At 51.0% G+C, this 18,688-nt stretch overlaps 1 protein-coding gene across 1 annotated transcript in view; it reads left to right on the top strand.

Annotated features, from left to right (window-relative positions):
• Mroh2a (maestro heat like repeat family member 2A) overlaps positions 1-18,688 on the top strand; it is a 42,030-nt gene that overhangs the window by 16,780 nt on the left and 6,562 nt on the right. The window contains exons 19-34 of the mRNA XM_042679319.1: positions 2,952-3,071; positions 3,309-3,431; positions 4,526-4,678; positions 5,681-5,803; positions 6,728-6,807; positions 8,390-8,498; positions 8,769-8,864; positions 12,007-12,111; positions 13,102-13,225; positions 13,615-13,733; positions 14,388-14,540; positions 14,894-15,048; positions 16,562-16,721; positions 16,805-16,998; positions 17,258-17,395; positions 17,875-17,989. Of these exons, the coding sequence (XP_042535253.1) occupies positions 2,952-3,071; positions 3,309-3,431; positions 4,526-4,678; positions 5,681-5,803; positions 6,728-6,807; positions 8,390-8,498; positions 8,769-8,864; positions 12,007-12,111; positions 13,102-13,225; positions 13,615-13,733; positions 14,388-14,540; positions 14,894-15,048; positions 16,562-16,721; positions 16,805-16,998; positions 17,258-17,395; positions 17,875-17,989 (2,067 nt within the window). The remainder of the gene's footprint in view (positions 1-2,951; positions 3,072-3,308; positions 3,432-4,525; positions 4,679-5,680; positions 5,804-6,727; positions 6,808-8,389; positions 8,499-8,768; positions 8,865-12,006; positions 12,112-13,101; positions 13,226-13,614; positions 13,734-14,387; positions 14,541-14,893; positions 15,049-16,561; positions 16,722-16,804; positions 16,999-17,257; positions 17,396-17,874; positions 17,990-18,688) is intronic.

Below are 18,688 nucleotides of genomic sequence, written 5' to 3'. Positions count from 1 at the left end.
ATTCCTACCTTCATTATTAAACAAAAAAGTAAAAAACAATTCAATTGTCTTATTAGTGGACATATAGGGAAACAAATGTAGAATAGTCATGCAATGGAATATTTTCAGCCATAAAAAGAAGCGAAATAGGGGCTGGAAAGTTGCCTCAGTGGTAGAGCGCTTGCCTTGCATGCCTGAGGCCCTGGGTTCGTTTCCTCAGCACCACAAAAGCAAAAAGAAAAAAGCTGGAAGTGGTGCTGTCGCTCAAGTGGTAGAGCGCTAGCCTTGAGCTGAAGAGCTGAGGGACAGCACCCAGGCCCAGAGTTCAGGCCCCACGACTGGACCCAAAAAAAAAAAAAAGATAAGAAATATCAATACATACAGCATTATACATGAACCATGAAAACATTATGTCCTAAATAAAAGAAGTCAGACGTAATAAAAAGTAACGTGTTATATAATTCCCTTTACTTGAGAAATGTCTGAGACAGATAAATCCACAAAGACACAAAGTAAACTGTTGTTGAAGGGAATGTGCCATAATTAATTGTAAATGGGTATGGGGTTTCTTTTTGTTGTTGTTGTTGGTGGTGGTGGTGGTAGTGGTCATGAGGCTTGAACTCTGGGCATGGGCGCTGTCCCTGTGCTCTTCAGCTCAAGGCAAGTACTTTACCGCTTGAGCCACAGCACCACTTCTGGTTTTCTAGTGGTTTATTAGAGATAAGAGTCTCACGAACTTTCCTGCCTGGGCTGGCTTTGAATTGTGGTCCTCAGAGCTCAGCCTCCTGAGTAGCTAGGATTACAGACGTGAGCCACCAGCGCCCGGCGGTATGGGGTTTCTTTAAGAGGATGATAAAGTGTTCTCAACTTGGACTGTGATGATGGCCACGCAGCTCTAAATACACCATTGGAATTTCGTGCTTCGGATGGATGAGTCTTACGGCATATGAACTGTATCTCAATAATGATTTTTACACACTTCAATAGAAGTTTAGGTTTTGTATGGGTGTCAACAAAAATTACTCCTATTAATACATACATGGTAGCTAAGCATGTGAAAATGACAGATAGTAAAGGGTATCCTACAGATATCTTCACAGTTAAGCCCCATAGACTTGTAGGTACATGCTTTTATCACATGTTAATTTGTGTTGTATTTGAAGGGAAATTGTAGCTGGCATCCAATGAACACACCAACCACATTAGAATAATTCATGTTTGGAAGTGGTGCTGTAGCTCAAGTGGTAGAGCGCTAGCCTTGAGCTGAAGAGCCGAGGGACTGCACCCAAGCCCAGAGTTCAAGCCCCACGGCCAACAACAACAAAAAACTCATGTTTAAGATCAACACATAAAAAATTCCCTGTGGCTCAAATAACTTGAAAAGTCTTGATTAGCTGCTCTAACAGAGGCATCCCATTTAGACCCTCACCATCTCTTTGTCTCCTATGCTGGTCCCCTTCATGTTGGCTAGGTGGTGGCACCCAGATTGTTATCTTAATAGACCAGCCCTTTCCAAAATTAAAATGCAAAGATGATTATATTCCCTGTGTGCAAAATAGTAATAAAATGGAAAAAGTTCCCACCCAAAGTAGCAACACAATGGAACATATGTAAGCAGATAAAATGTGGAGCATATGAAAGACATGGGGTCAGCCTAAGAACAAAGCATTGTAAGGAGTGCAAAGTGGAAAGTGAGTCTGAGGGCTAAAGAGGTAGCTCAGGGGTAGAGTGTAGGACTATCATGTGTGAGGCCCGGGGCAACATTCCTAGGACTGCAGAGAAAGAGGCAAGGATAAACTCTTGGAAAAATAAGCAATCTCTTGTTCTTCCATGGAAAGTCTCAGTGGGTACATGAATCCTTGTGCTTCAGATTGATTTATGACATGGTTTTCTCCTTCAAGGCGTGTTTGTGGAATCGTGACAAATTACTTCAAGGAGTGTTTGTAGAACGGTTATAGTTTTATGGGACTTGACCAGATTATTTCCAAGTTCATGAGTGAGAAAGTGAGAGAATATACTAAGAACATATGGAAAAAGAAGCACATTAATGAAGGATTTGTCCTAGAGCAGAGCAGTGTATGGAACAACTAGGGAGGGGGAAGGAGGAAAGGATAGAAGAAAGGAGAGGGGAGACAAAAGAAGAAGAGAGGAGAGGGAATAAGAAAGGAGAGGAAAGAGAGGAGAAGAAAAGAAAAATAACTGCTTAATTTAAATCTTGGTTCTGGGGCTGGGAAGGTGGCTCAGTGGTAGAGCGCTTGCCTTGCATGCCTGAGGCCCTGGGTTCGATTCCTCAGCACCACATAAGCAAAAAGAAAAAAGCCGGAAGTGGTGCTGTGGCTCAAGTGGTAGAGCGCTAGCCTTGAGCTGAAGAGCTGAGGGACAGTGCCCAGGCCCAAAGTGCAGGCCCCATGACTGGATAAAAAAAAAAAAAATTAAAAAAAATCTTAGTTCTTCTTTCTGCTTGTTTTCTCATCTCTAAATACAAACAAGTTATTGTGAGGATTTAATGAAACAACACATGGTTATATTAAATTTCCAAATATACAAATGAAGTTCTTACAAAAATGAATCCATCGGAAAAAATACAGCCAAAAATTCAAAGAACTAGAATAGTTCATGTGAAAAATGAGCAACATGACTAATAATCAAAGAAACAAAAAAATAGATAATATGCTATATCAGGGCAAAGGTGGAAAAATTGGTTTCTAAGGTTGTGGAAGGCAGTGTACATTGGTTCAACCTATGTAGTAGATAATTTGCTAAAATAACTGGTTGGCCATATATAGCCTGACTCCTCAGAATAACCTGAATATTTTTTAATATAAAAAATGTATATATTAAGAACAGAAGCAAAACAAAAAAGCAAAATCCAAACCCACCCCAAACAAAACAACCAGGAGGGATGGTAACAATCCTACCAGTGCCCCCGGAGGATGTGACAGGAAAGCCTGAGCTCTTCTCTACTTCTCCAGGGCTTTCTGTACCGGGCCTTGGGCTTCACCTTGGCCATGGGCCTGGAGGCTGACAGGGTGGAGGTGCAGCTGTTGGAGCTGCTGTACAAGACAGACTATGGCAATGACTTTGACCGGGAGGTGAGAATGCCTGCAGTCCCCTCCTGTCCACCAGATCACTCTGGACCTGGGGGCAGGGCAGGGAGGGCAGGGGGCTTGGGGGAATGTACCTGCATACACATGCACACATTAAGTATGCACATGAACATGAATGGGTTCATGCATGTGTGCATGTGTGTGTGTGTGCACGCGCGCGCACCTGTGTGTGGGATCCCCTCCTGACTCTGCCCTCATCTGGCTAGCTGGGTCTTCCTGCAGGGTGTGATCCTGTGCTTTGGCCTGTGTGCCCGGGGTCAGGTGAAGACGGTGCTCAATGTACTCCATGAGTTTGAGGAGAAGATCCAGGAGTCAGAACAGTCCTGGCAGATCAGTGCCTGGCGGGTAAGATCCCTTCAGTCCACAGCTGGGTCTCAGGACCTCTGACTATAGCACTTGGTTCACAGATGCAAAGTTCTTGCTAGGCTTCAGTGAGAAATTCCCACTCTCTGTCTCTTGCCACCAATATGATTGAGATTAGAATCTTCTTCTAGAGTTTTTGCTGTTGGGTTATCTGAAAAACAGATTGGGCTTTCCCAGGAGCCAGATATATATATTGCCAGAATCTTAGCATCTGGGAACTCAGGGTGGGTTCCTCATACCAGCAGGGTACATTTTAGCCCATGGGAGCCAAACACCCTGGATGGCTGCTGTCCATGCATCTTCCTTTGCTGGTGGTTGATTGGAGGGTATAACAAGGAAGCTTGTCCAGACATAGAGGCTGGTCAGTTGAGAACTCAAACTTGGCTACCTTCTCTGGGATCTACCCTTCCTTGTCCCAGTGGATGGTCCAATAGGCTGGCTGAATCCCCAGTGAGAAACCAGATGAAGTCACCAATGCCTCTGTCTTTGGCCTTGATCTCAGACCCTTGCCCTGGCCTCTGGGTATTTGAATGGAGAGGATTGAGAGTTTGTCGAGCTTTGCTTCACAGCAGCACATGAGGCCTGAATGGTCACTCAAGGCCTAGCTCCTTGGGTATTTGCTGATGGCCTCTTCCAACTCAGATTGTTCAGTGGCTACGCACTCCCTGAAAACAAGGCCAACGCCATTGGTTCTCACTGGAACTCTAGCATTTGACCTTGAGCTGGTGAAGGTCTGAAGGTAGACTCTGCTTGAGGGTATGCACATGGACCTTCTGTTCACTTCTGATGGCTGGTTTGGGCACATGTCACTGGATTGAAGCCTCCTGGGGATTGGGGGGGAGGGGGTCCTCATGTATCTGGCTCACTATTTCCTGCCCAATATCTCATATGAGAAAACGAATGAGTGTTTCTGTTCCCAGAGAGCAGTCAGTTGAAGTCCTTCTCATCATTGGACAGCCACTTTGGTCATGTGACCAGATACCATCCTACCTGCAGCCAGGGTGGTGCCTGCCCCGTGTCAGGGCTGGGCAACACCTGCCCCTTCAGACGCTCTCCCTTCTCTCAATGGCTTGCAGAAGGACCACCCCTGGAAGCGGGAGAACGTGAAGAGTGCCCTCATGGTGATGTACAGCTGCGTGTCCTCTTACTGCCACCCCCAGATGCTCCTCACCCACGTGGACAGCCCTATCACTGCCAAGATCGTCCATCACTACTCTAGCAGCTGCCAGGTAGCTCAGATCTGATGCCAGAGGGAGGTGCTGTCCTTGAGCAGAGAGTCTCCCTGTGTCCCTCACTGGATGCCCCATCCAGGAAATTCCTATCTGGCCAGCATTTGGAAAGTTTATTGCCCATTACAGAGCTGCCCTGTGTGCTTTTGCGGCATGCTGGGGGGGTGGGGAATGCCACCCCCTGAATGCTGGGTGGGTGAGCATGGGTCCTCAAAGCCCTACCTCTTCCAAGACTCCTCTATTCCCTCTCAGCTCCCCCCTCCCTCTGCCCAGTCCCTTGTAGAAAGGTATCAGAAATGGGATTTGTCTCTAAAAGAAGATGCAAAGGATCTGTCTGGTACTTTCTTGGGATGGCAAGGAGGAGGAACTCAAAGATTAAAGTAAAAATGTATTATTTCTGAAAATTGCAGTCAAATATACATAATCACCACCCTCATCACGCTTTTGAGATTCACAGCTCAATGACGGCGGCTGTATTCACACGGCTGTGGAGGGGTCCCCAGCACCTATCTCTAGAATTCTTCATCTTATAAACACCGAAACACTGCCCTAATGAAACATTGACTCCCCATCCCCTGCCCCAGTCCCCGGCAATCACCACCCCACTTCCTGTCTCTGTGAATTGACGACGCCAGGCTCCTCATGATACAATAACGGTCCAGTTACTTCAATCACTTACTCTACCTCTTTGGTGGCACACAAGACTCCATGTTCTTGGTCACTGGGTGGCCCACTGAGCTTCGTGGCTGTCCTCAGGCACAGACAGGGGCAATGGAGGACTGGCATCTTCTGGGGTGCTGTCCTCTGTCCAGTGTCCCTCCCTTCCCCCTCCCCTAGGCCGACACTAAGTCAACGCTGTTGAAGGGTAGAATGAGCAGGCTGTGGCCCAGAGCTCAGAATGTGGCTTCAGAATGGAGCCAGGGCAGGGAGTGAGGGCGGCCCCTGGGTCCTGGGTGGCTCCTCACACACAGACTGTCCTTCTCACCCTTGCGCTGGGCACAGGACACCAGTCTCAAGATGGCCTTCATGAAGAGTGTGGTGCAGGTCACCAACTCCATTAGAAGCATCAAGGACCTGGAGGACTTCCAGTTTTCCCACAAGCCAACTCTTACCAGCCTCATCACAGTAAGCCAGACGGGGTCCTCAGACGTGGGAGATGTAGGGGTTCTCCACATGATCTCGCATTGAGCTCACTGGAGTTTCTTTGCCCCTGTGGGACAAAGGGCCACAGAGCCCTCCCTGTTCCCACTCCTACCTTGACCTCCTTGTAGTTCTCGAGACAAGTTTTGTACTTGATAAAGCGTTTCATAGCCAGGAATGAGTTAGGAAACTGGGTGGGAGTGCAGCTACCTTGGACCTGGTGCTCTCCAGACCTGGTGCTGTCCAGTAAACAGAGGCCAGTAAACAGAGGTCCACTGGGTGGCCAGCTCTCGCCCGGGCTGTCAGTGTGGAAAGGCCTTGGGGATTTAGGGCACAGTGATGATCTAGAAGCAGGGTTTAGAGCAACATTGGCACAAATATTGAGCAACTGCCCAAAGAGTGGGGAGCCCGTGTTTCTACTGCTGCCCTCTAACCTCAGACCACCCCATTCTTGGCGTTGCCGCCGCCGCCTGGGGCCTCCTTCCAGCCAGGCTGGAAACATCACTGAGAAGGAGGCAGCAGGGACAGGAAGGTTCGTGGGCTCCCACTTTGGGCCCCGAGCTACGTACATGTGGTTTTCCTTGAGCCTGGCCCAGCTCTGTGAAGCAAGCGTTGTGTCTTATGTGAACTGAGGTCCTGGGGCTCGAGCAGGAGAAGCGTGTGGCCAAGGACACACAGCAGCTAGTCACTGATGGCCCTGAGCAAGGAGCCCCAGCCACCCTCGGTCCCTTCTCCTCACTGTCCTGTCGAGGCCAGAGCAACTTGGAAAACAAGAAAGAGGTGTGGGGTGGGGAGCATTTGTGAAAGGTCCAGGTCATCCTTGTACTAACACTGGAGGACAGCTGCCATTGCGGTCAGTGTCAGCCACCCCTTCTGGCCTCTCCTGACCTCTGGGCGACCTCCGGGCAGGCCATCATCAAAGCAGAACCGGCGGACCATCTGGTATCTCCCGTGCGGACAATGGCCATAGACGCCCTCTCACACCTGAGGTGAGCTGGACCCCTGCTGGAACCCGAGTGCTGATGGCGATGGGGACCGTGTGTGAAACCACCCTTCCACGGACCCTCAGCTCACAGCCCCACTTCCCCGGCCGCCTCTGTGGCAGCGCCCAGGGTTGCCCCTTTCCAGCCTGCAAGATGAGCTCTGCTTCTTTCCAGAACTCTCAGCAGGATGTGAAGTTGGGTGCTACTCCTTGGACAGGGAGGTGAACGGCAGTTGGATCATCTGTTCCCGGGTAGATGAGCTGAGGGGTATTTTGAGCATGAAATCATGACGGTGATGGTATAAAAGCATCGTAAGGAGACAGCATTCCTGCAAGTTGGCTTGGCCTCAGCCCACAAATTGAATGCTATTTATTGATAGGTTTATACAAGGCATTATCATGGCCGAGGGTGGACAGGGAAAAGGGAAGCAATTATGTATTTGTTCAATTAGTGTTTGGGTCACCTTTAGTACACCTCATGATACCAGAAGAACTATTCCTTAGGTGCTTAGCAGAAGCTAAGTACTTCTCTAAGAGGCAGCAAATGAAAAGATTAAGAACATGTTCACTCTTCTCAGCTGAGCGTACTGTTACATGCTGGATGCTGAGCAAGACCTGGTCCCAGCCCTCCAGGGACTTGAAAAAAAAAAAGACAAGCATGCACAAACAGAGTTAGAAGTTAGAGCAGAGTAAGAAAAAAACCCGCTGGTTAGGTAACCTTCTTGCCACAGACAGCCCCAAGTCCACAAATTGGATTACTGTGAAAATTCACCTCGGCCTTTGTGCAGCATGGTATCTCCACAGGAGTCACTGCGGGAGATGGCACTCGACCTTCGACCTGGGCTTAAACAGAAGGACTAGAGTTATTTAGAAGTTAGGGCCTCCTCGTGCAGTGCGGTCTACAATACCTCCAGGCAGGAGGAGTGTCAAGTTAAGATAGGATGATATCTCTCAAATCTGGAACACAGTGGAACCACTGGGAACTTGTAACAGAACCCCCATCCTGGTCCCATGCCAGATGGTTTTATATAAGGATTGCTGGAGCTGGGAGGTAGCCCTTGGGAGTGCACAGCTTCCCAGGTGACTCTAATGCATGGCCAGGCTGGGCAACTTGAACAGGCATGTGCCATTCAGCTAGCTGTACCCATGGAGGTTTATGAAAACAGGTGGCTGAGCTCTTCCTCCAGAGGCTTTGATTCTGTCCATCCCAAGTGAGGACAGAAGTATCCATGGCTAATCCATGCCAAGGTACTACAGCTGCTACTTGAAAACTGGACCAGAACCAGCCTGGGAGGGCAGAGAGAGGGCAGATGCCATGGCTGTGATCGGGGAGGAAGAAGATTCACAGGCTCACAGCAAGAAAAGCAAAGGAGGAAGTAGTAGGTAGATCCACGTGGGCGTCGGATTCCGAATCCTGCCTCACTCACAGGTGCGGCCCTGGTGGCCGTCACTGTAACACCCCTGGCCAGGAGGTGTGCCTGAACCCCCACATGAGGGAAGTCAGCTGCTCGCTGTTCTGCAACAGGGCAGAGAGCTGCAGGGGCTCAGCTCCCCGGTGACACGCCTCCTGTCACTGCCTCTTTCCCCAGCACACTGAAGCCTTTCTACTCCACAGAGGAAAGCAGCGAGCTGATGGATATCAGTATACACTCTGTAATTTCTCTCCAACCCCCAGGAGAAGACAATGAGTCCATTAAGGTAGGTCTCTCTGGGCCTCCTCCTTTGCTGGGTAAGAATCTGGAAGTTTACTTTGGCAAGCACAGATTCCACATTCTTAGTTCAAGCAGTAAGTGCAAGGTGGTGCTATCCCATAATCCCTGAACCCTGGGTGGTTTAAACAGACTAAAGTTTATTTTTCATGCAAGTCCAGTCATCAGTGGACAAGAGCAGGAGCTGTTTCATTCAGTTGTTCCGGGGGGGGGGGGGGGACGGAGCTCACGGCTGCCCAGCTCTCTTGTTTGGTTCCAGACCCTATATGCGAATGCATTCTGCTCTTTGGAGAAGCTAATGGAGAGCCTCCTGCAGAGGCAGCCTGACCCCAAGGGGCTACAGGACATGGTGCACGTGAGTGACCTGGCCGAGTGTCCAGAGCTGCGAGCGGCAGACTAGGGGGAGCACTGCAGCGTTGTTCTGATTACACTTCCACTATGCTGGAAAAAGAAACAGCAAGAAGAATACAAAGACCCCCTTCACCCGTATTCATAACTCTTCATGCTTTACCACAGTTGCCTTGCCCATCTTCCTTGTGCTTGCTCCTTCTCTTTACACACACACACGCACACACACACACACACACACACACACACGCACACGCACACACGCGCACACACGCACACACACGCACACACATACACACACACTTGGGAGCATGAGAGGGTACTTGCAGACATTAAGAAAAGCACATTCCCTTAGATTACAGATTACAACCAAGCAGTGATCACAATCAGGAAATCTGATGTGGGTACATGCTATGTGAAAATCTGAGATCCAAATTCAAACTTCACTATTTGTCTCAACACCATCCTCAATCACAGTGCCTGAGACCCACTCCCGATGGGCATTTAGTTGTCTCTTTACTCTCCTTGTAATCTGGAACAATGGTGCAGGGTTTTTTGTTTTTTGGTTTTTTCTTCATCTTTGCCAAATCTAAGGGTACTGGCTCATGTGTTTTGTTTTGGTTTTGGTTTTGATTTGAGTTGTTTGCTTTTTTACTAATGAATTTTTTAAAGTTTCATATATTCTGAATATAGTGTATAGTTATATGATTTTCAAATAATTTCTCTTAGTGTCTATGGTTTGACTTTCTTTAATTTTCCAAGGTTGTACGTGTGTGTGTGTGTATGTGTGTGTGTGTGTGTGTGTGTGTGTGTGTGTGTGTTCTAGCAGTATGACTTGAACTCTGAGCTTAGGCCCTGCTCCTTAGTTTTTTTGCTCTAGTCCTCTATCAGTTGAGCCACAGCTTCACTTCCAGCCTTTATGGTGACTAATTGGAGATTAGATCCTTATGGACTTTCCTACCTGAGCAGTGAGGATTACAGGTGTGAGCTACTGGCACCCAGCTAATTTCCCAGAAAATAACTTTTTAATTTTGATGAGGTTTAAATTTTCTTCTTGCTCATTTTTTTTGGCGTCAAGCTTAAGAAATCGTTCCCTAATTATGACTTTCTCTTACATTTTGTTCAAGAAGCTTTATATTTTCAGCTTTCACATTAAATCTATATTTTGACTTGAGTATTATATGATGTGAGCTATGAATAAAAACTTGCTTTATTTTGATGCTCATAGATAACCAACTGTTCCAGCACATTTGCTGGAAGGACTATTTATTCTTCCTCCACTGAATTACCTTTGCAACCAAGTGATCATGTATGTGTGCATCTATTTCTGCTTTGTTAGTGTGGTTGTCTATTTTTACATCTTTAGCTATGTTTCTTATTTATTAAAAATGTTCTTGTTAAGTAGATGTATAAAGAGGCTTCTGTCCTATAGGACAGTCTGTAAGTACAATGCATCTTGATCAAAGTCCCCCCTTCCATTGCCAAACTGTCTTGACCACTGTAATATTATAATAAATCTCAAAATCAGGACTAGATCATGAAAGTCCATAGATGTTTTCAGCATTTTATAAATTCTTACTGGTTGTGTTCTAATTTAATTTTAGTTCAAAGTGCATTTTAACTTCCCTCATATTTAGAAATTTCTAGGGCTATCTGGGGAGTTTTTTCCCAGCAGTCTTTCTGTTTAGGATTCCTAATGTATTTTATAAAGCTTTGTTTTCTGAGGACATATTTGATATGCTTTACATCCTTTTTAATGGATTGTGACTGTGTTTGTTGCCCAGATGTGATCTATCTTGGTAAATATTCTATGTGCACTTATTCAGAAGTTTGAGGTAGAATGCTTCTAAATGTCATTTAAATGAAGTTGATTGGTAATATTACTTCAAGTTTTCTCTATACTTTCTGATTATCCGTCTTCTTGTTCTATCACTTATTGAAAAAGAGATACTAAAGTCTCTGACTATGGGTTTGTATATTTCTTTTTCAAGTTCTCTAATTTTTTATTTTGTGTATTCTTTTGTTATGTTGTTGAGTGCATACATATATAGGATTTCTATATGGTCTTTTTTTTCTTTTGTTGGTACTGGGGCTTCAACTCAGAGCCTTGAGTTTTCTAGGCAGACACTTCACCATTTAAGTTACCCTTGAGTCCTTTTTTTCTTTAGTTATTTTTCAGGTAGGGTCTTGTGGCTTTGTCCTGGGCCAAACTTAGACTGATCCTTCTACTCATCAGTAGCGCTGGGACTTAATAGAGGAGTTCTACCAAACCCAGATTATTGATTGAGATGGGATCTTACTAACATTCTTTATTCTGTTGGCCTTAAACTACAACTCTCCTGACCTCTGTCTTCTAAGTAGCTGGGACTACAGATGTGAGCCACCATACCCTGAGTTTGTTGCATTTTCTTTATTAATTGGTCCTCCATTGTGATGGCATGATGTGTCTTTATCCATAGTAGTGTGTTACCCGGATTTCAGATGTTCTGGCAAAGTATCTGAGAGAATCCACCTAAAAGAAAGAATGGTTCATTTTGGCCCATGGCTTCAGAGATTTCATTCTGTGGTTGACTGGTTCCATTGCTTTCTGTGTGAGAAGGCAGAGCTTCGTGGCAGGAATTCCTGGCAGGGGGATCTGTTTCACGTCCTGGCTACTGGAAAGTAGTGGGAGGGGGGAGAGGAGAAGCCAGTCCCATCAAGAGCACATCCTCAATTACTCACTTCCTTCTACTAAGCCACACCTCCTAAGGTTCCACTGCCTCCTGACAGTGGCACGGGCTGTCAATCAAGCCTTCAACACAGGGCCTTTGGGAACCATTTAATACCCAAACCATAACCGTGATGTTCCTTGTTCCGAAGTGAACTTGGATATTATTAGAGTGCCTCCCCTCACCCCCAACTCCTGGACCATCAAAGGGCAGGGTGGACGGGGTTCCTGACACATATTTGGAGCCAAGCCCAGCACCATTCTGGTGAGGTGGCTTTAGTTCCTCTTTCTCTACCCATGGCCTCATCTCTCTCCTGGGAGGCCTGGTAAGAAGGCCAGAAGCATTTTGGTGCAGTGGCATTGGAGGGCAAACTGTGTGGGAGGGACCAAGAGGCAGGGCTTATTTTAATGCATGCTCCTGTGTTCTGGGCTCTGCATACAGCTCTTGGAGAAGTGGATCTTGTCGGAGAAAGAATGGGAGCGGGAGAAGGCCATGCACCTCCATCTCCACCTCATGCAGATCTATGTCCAAACTATCGGCGTCTGTGTGAGTCCAGTCCACCCAGCCCCAGCCTCCTGCAGATGTGAGAGGAATACTTCTCAGATCAAACCCTGCCCTGAAGAGTCCCTTAGGAAGAGGCTGTCTTGAGCAAGCCAGGGCGGGGGAAGAGGACAGGCTAGAGAGTCGATGTAGATCAGGTTTTGTGGGGTATGAGGCTCCTGTAGAGGTGGAAGACCTCTGAAAAAACAAAACAACAAAAAACAGGCCACACAACTATGCATACCACATGGGAAAGAAGTCATTTGTTTAGAATGAGATACTGGATCACTACAAAGTCACTCATTTTACATGTCAAAGTACCATAGACATGTTTTTCTTGATTCACCGGCTGATGGCTCCGGAAGTCTCCTTTCCTGCATTTGTTGGGTGTATTCCCAGTGCTTTGACTTCAGGGATAGCTGTGCACTGGAGGCCAATGGCATCGTGGGGGCGGGGGGCGGGGTGGCCTCGGTGTTCGAGGGTGGTGCAAAGACCCTGGAGGACCCGAATGCGGGTGGGCGGAAGGCCGGCCGAGCGCCAAGCGAGCCAGGACGGACACTAAGGGATGCCGGAGGCCACGAGCCGAGGCGAATGTGCTGCCTGTATGCTCCGTCTCCCTGACAGAGGCATGCTGTTACTGACTCCACTCCACAGACAGGCAGCACGAGACGCTGAGAGGTGCCCAGGCCGCTCAGCTAGTGCTGGAGCCCAGGCCTCAGTTACAGAGATGAGGCAGTTCTCTGGACATAGAAACAGGACCTGAGCTTACAGCAGGGACCCCTTAGGCAGGACCCCTCCAATCCTGGCAGATTGGCCTCCATGGGACCAAACGTGGGGTGAGGGGGAGGCTGGTGCCTGGGTGGGAGGTAGCAACCTCTGTGACCCCGAGAAGTGTTTTCACAGCAGAGCTCATTTTCCCTTGCTACCCCTGTGGGCCCAGGGGTACATGTGAGGATGAGGATGGGGGGGTCAGCTCTGGGGTCTCCTGTCCCTCAGATCCCCCTGAAGCTGGGACAGTTTGGCATGCTTGTTGGACTCATCGCCCCATACACCTGTGATACCCACAAAAGAACCCGCATCACCTCCAGCAATGTCCTGTCCAGCCTGCTAGAGCTTCACGGTATGGGAAGACGGGCTATGAGGGGACTGGCACCAGGGGGTCAGTGTGGACCAGCTGCTGCACGTGAGAGTGGCTTGCTTGTGTGGGCAGGGGAGGGCACAAAAGAGGGGCTGGCAGAGAGGCAGGCAGACAGACAGAGTGAGCAAGTGACAAGAGAGAGACAGAGACAGAGATAGAGACAGAACAGAGCAAGCAGGAGAGCTCAACGAATGCTATGGAAGTTCACAGCAGGAGAGACTCATGGCTTCTGGTTGATTTTTGTGGACACATGCTAGATAAAGTCAACTCACAGACATCAAGAACTGGCCAGAGCTGAGCCTGAGGGAGAGTTGCTCCCTCAGCTGAGCTGTGGGCAGAGCTGATCATGCTCAAAATTGTGTCTCCAACAGTAAGCCAGACCTGCTCCTTATGGGGCGCTTCCAAGGAGAGGGAGCTGGAGAAATGCAAGGAGGACCTCTGGGGCACAGACACAGAGACAATTTTCTGTGCCTCCTCCAGAATTGCCAAGGTGATGATCGACTGGTCTCGGGAGGACATGTCTGAGCCATCTCTGGGGCTCAGCGCCCTTCTTGGCTGGACATCTCACATTCTCCTTTGGGGAGGTCCCAGCCTTTGCTATCCCCAAGGTCTGTGCACTGAAATGGCCCGTACCCGGTCAGGTCCCCAGTGGCTGGCACAGACGGAGGTGCCAAGCACTCCCTGGCACCCTGGCCCATGGATCCAGACAGCCCTGCATAGGGGCTTTGGCACGTGGGCGTGCGGAAGATGCACTAAAGCGTAAGCGTGCCCAGTCAGGACTTAGCAGGTGCCACCAGGTTCCTTCAGCCTCAGGGGTAGAGGCAAAAGACAAGTGAGAGGGCGCCGGGGCTCGGGACAGGCAGGCCGTGGGCTGCAGAGTGAGGACAGGGAGTGAGCCCAGCAGGGGCGGCGGGCACGAGGACGGAGAGGAGCTGGGGAAGCTGGCTGAATCTTTGTCACGGAGGACAGATGTCTGAGCAGAGCCAGGATCGGGACAGTGGGTGGAGGCTGGACGGGGAGCCCCGCGGGGCCATGGCCCCAGTATCAGGGCCACCTTGGGATCCGTCCCAGGTAGAGCCATGAGATGGGGAGGAAGCGGAGGAGTCAGAGGAGGGCCCGGGACTTGGCTTTGCTCCGGCCCCAGGTATTCTGCGTGGAGTTGAACTGCGACGAGGTGGTCGCACTCATCCAGAAGCTCTGTGAGAACATTGGCGCCATGGACCTGCAGCACGACAAGGCCGCTGTCACCTGGATAGGCGTCCTCCTCCAGATGCGCGTCAAGGAGCTGGAGGACAAGGTGGCAGAGCCCAGCAGGGGATCGCAGAGGTGGGCCGGGGCAGACAGTTGTACCCCAACTCCCGCTCCTGCGGTACTCGCCGAGACCACCTTCCCTCGAGCCATGTTTGCTAATGAGGCGGAAGGACTAGAGTTCTAGAAGGAGAAAGCAATCTGTCCAATTGTAACCTGGTCAGTAAGAGCATAGAGAGCAGAGGCCCACCCTCCCCCACGCCAGAGACCCAATATATGACTCCGAGGAGGAGACCAACTACGTGTGCTGGGCAGCATACTGGCCATTTAACTTGCCCACTGTTCTCCCTGGATGAGGTATGTCCAACAGGAGTGCCCCAGTGACCCCTGCCGCCCTCCCAGGTGGCCGAGGTCCTAGGAGCCATCCTGGTCCACTTGCCGGTGGTGGACCATGTGGAGGTGCGGCAGCTCCTCATCGAAGGTATCCTCCTGCTGGCGTTCCACCACCGGGAGACCGTCCTCACCTCGCTCCTGAGGCAGCCCCTGCCCATGGAGAGGTGGGTGCCCTGCGGGCGGCAGGCAGGCCTGGGCAGGCTGGGCCGTCCCTTGTCCCCACCTGGAGATGGGGCAGAACCCCGCCCTGTGTCTTGTATTGGGGGTACCTTCCCTGGGTGAATCACGGATTCCCAGCCCAGACTTCTATCCCATCACGGTATTGAATGTGCATCCTGCCCCTCTCCTGTCTTGGTTACCCACTCTGTGTCCACGCCCTGGGAGTCCAGTACCTTCCCTTTTCTTCCCTGTGGGAACAGAGCCCTGGGTGCTTAAACCACAGTATCTCAGACAAGCTTTGGAGATACTACAGCCTGTCCCACCAGAGGGTGGAAGTGACTTGTCTTATGTCTCAGTCTTTCGTCGTGGGTACCACCATCCCGCCCTTTCTTGCTCTGCCTCTACAGAGAGCACCAAGCTCCTCTGTGTGGGCAGGAGGTCCCCAAATGTGGGGAGTGGGTTTGGGGAGCTGCTTCTCACAGGGAGCCCCACTAAGAGTCCAGGCGAGGAGCTGGCAATTGGGTGGTGAATTACCAAGGGATACAGCCTCAGGAGCAATCTGGGGGTGAAGGGGGTCCGTGTGCAATAGGTACATTCCCAGCCGTGTACTGCCAAGTCCTGCTGCCCTTCTCAGCCACATCACACTGGCTTTCATTTAGTTCAGCAAAGGCTGTATTGGTTAGCGATCACTGTGTAACAAAAGTTACCAACTTAGTTGCTTTGAAGGACTCTCATGTATTAGCTAACAGTTTCTGTGGGTCAGAAGCCTGGATGGGACTTAATCTGGTCTTCCGGTCAGGGTCACAAGACAACTGAAGTGTCATCTGTCTGCATTCTAGACCCAAGGGCCTCCCCCGGACTCACGGGGCTGCTGGTAGAGTGTCTTGCTGTTGTGGGGATGAGGTTTCTGCTTTCTTCACTCATTCGACCATTCCCCTGAGGTCACCATTCCTCACCCTTAACTTAGTCTGTGGATTCAGGTGGGCAGTTTGCTGGTGCCAGCGTTGAAGCTGTAGCCCTTTGAAAGCTCTGGAGCTGTGGAACTGGCATGGCGAATCTCCACCCTAGGGCATTCTCCTCTCAGCAGAGCCATGGGCTTGGGTTGAGGATCAGGAGGGCCATTGCAGGGGACAGATCTTGGCAAGGCATAGTCCGCCTCTTGTGGCATATGGAGAGAGAAATACCCTTCTTGAAAGGTGTGCCAGGAGATGAGCTGAAAGAGCATCAGTGCGTGGCCTCAGATGCCCTGAGGCAGTTGGATGTCATCCAGTGTGGGCTGGGTGGAGACCTGGAGGCCACCTAGCCAGGGCCTCTGCGGGAGAGCAGAGGTTTTGCAATGGCAGCTGGGCCCAGAGGCAGGGATCTGGTCCTGAGTCTGTGATCGGCGGTGGCTCACGCACGTCACCTTCTGAGATGCAGCTCTCAGAATTCAGTCGGGGGCTAGCATGAGGGCCGCTCACTGGGGCCTGTGGGCGGACCGGCACGAGGCCCACCGTCCTTGTGCCTGTCTTTGGCTAGCCACCTGAGGCAGGTGTGGCTGGCGGTGGCGGAGAACGCGCCCTTCGCAAGGACCATGCTCCACGGCCTGCTGGACCGGCTGCAGTCGCGGTTCGCCCCCAAGATGAAAGCCACCTCGAAGGCTGACATCTGGCGCCTGGCTGCAGTGGACCCTCTGATGGTGGGTTGCAGGGGCAAGCCCCTGGCTCCTCAAGGGTCTGGGGGCCGGGCCCTTCGATGTCCCTGTGGCCCTTCTCCCTGCAGACCCAGTGTGCCATCTATCTGCTCATGGAGAAGATGGACAAGGACGACAAGTTCGCAGACCTGCTCCCCGACCTCATCTACACCTTCCTGCTGCAGCTGGGCAGCGGCCACAGGCCTGAGGCCGCCTCACCGGTCCTGAAGACCTGGAGACTGGTCCACACGGGGGCCCTGCCCGAGGAGATGAGCGTGCAGAGGTGCACGGGGCAGGCGGTCAGGCGGGAGCGGGCTGTGGCGTGGCCAGCAGCGGCTCAGGCCGTTCTCACTGGGTCCTTTGGAAGCTGCTGCTGCCCCTGGGTCACCTCACCCCCTGCGGGGGGGGGGGGGACTCATTTCAGTCGTCCCCTCTCCTTCGTGTGTGTCCAGGTGGTGTGGTTTTTCAGAGTTGGCAGACCCATTGCCTTTCACGGGAGGCCCAGCAGGTGCAGCCGCCTCACACACACCACTTCCTTCCAGGGTCACCATCAAGTGCATGAAGCTTCTGTTCAAGAACGTCAACAGCAAGCCCCTGGCCAAGGCCTTGGAAGAGCAGTCTGTGTGGGCCTTGCTGGAGAATGAAGGGACCTTCCTGGAGGGAGTGAGCCTGCTGGCCAGGTGGGTCCCGGCTCTCCTGAGGGCAGAGGGCAGAGGGCAGAGGGCATGCGCAGAGGCATGTCCCGGTCACGGAAGCCCCTGTGAGCACCCCAGCCAAATCCCTCAGTTGTGGGGTCCCTGCACTCTGGGATGGCAGTGCTGTGCAGGACAGCAGTCACCTTTGATTCCGTCTCTCCTGCTCCAGAGCAGGAGATAGGAGGCCAGAGAGGAGAGGCCAGCCAGGGCCGCGCAGCCGAGCCAGGCAGGATCGGCAGCTGTGACTCACTGGGTCCCTGTCATAGCTCAATCCTCAGTTCTGGTCCCCAAGAAACGGAAAGCATTTCACTGACAACTCCCACCGAGGTTCCTGGGGACGAGGAAGAGGCCCAGAGATGTTTCCAGATCTCATGGTCGTCCCACAAGCTGGCAGCAGACCCCCAAGCAGCAGACGAGCTGGGGTGACCCCGCTGACCCTGGGCCACCCCTTCTCCCCTTCACAGGCTGTGCATACAGAACATGGAGGTCCACAAGCGGAGGCTGTCGGAGCTGGTGCTCGGGGGCCTGGGCTCTGAAATCCTGAGCTGCCGCGTGAGCAGCACGGCGGTCTGTGTAGAAGTGAGGTGCCCGGACCCGGTGGGGGGTGGATGGAGGCGGGGAGGGTGTCCCCTGGACTCATCTCTAAGGAAGGCATCCAGACTCTAAGGGACATGTGAGTGTGGAAGGCAGGCAGGTCCTTCTGTGAGTACAGACGCCTTCCTGCTTTCATTCACTCACTGCCTGACTTAGTACAGCCGGGCACTACAGGGGAAATCGCGGCTGAGACAGCCCAGCCCGGAGGTGAAGCAACCCGAGTTATGCTAAAGTGAGTGGGGCTGCCCAGAGACCCAGAGGAGGTGCTGCGCTGTGGCAGGGCAGGCTCTTCAGGAGGGCTCCGCAAGGTGGAGGCCTTGCCAGCCAGGAAGGCGGCCACTTGGCCCAGCTATTCTAGCATCGCTACAGTCCTCAGGAGACCGGAGGAGTATAACTGTGCTGCTGTGTGGAATCCAGCGTTTTCTGTGAAGGGGTCTCACTGTCCATAAACAGTTGTCAGTATTTATTTAGGAGACACAGCCACACAACCGTTTGAAAGCCAGTAGGCATGGCTGGGGGAAACTTCCTTGGTGGACAGATGCTTAAACGTCTCAGTTTCCACATGTCTCTCTTTAGATTATTTTCTTCCACCACTTACAAACATGAGAGTAAATCTTAGCTTTGCAATGTACAAAAGCTCTTGGCCTCTGCACGACCAACCCGGAGCCATGGTCAAGGTCCCCT

Source organism: Dipodomys spectabilis, unplaced genomic scaffold (assembly GCF_019054845.1).
Source record: "Dipodomys spectabilis isolate Male_0828 unplaced genomic scaffold, ASM1905484v1 ptg000051l, whole genome shotgun sequence".
Classification (NCBI taxonomy): domain Eukaryota; kingdom Metazoa; phylum Chordata; class Mammalia; order Rodentia; family Heteromyidae; genus Dipodomys; species Dipodomys spectabilis.
This window is presented reverse-complemented; position numbering and strand designations above follow the sequence as displayed.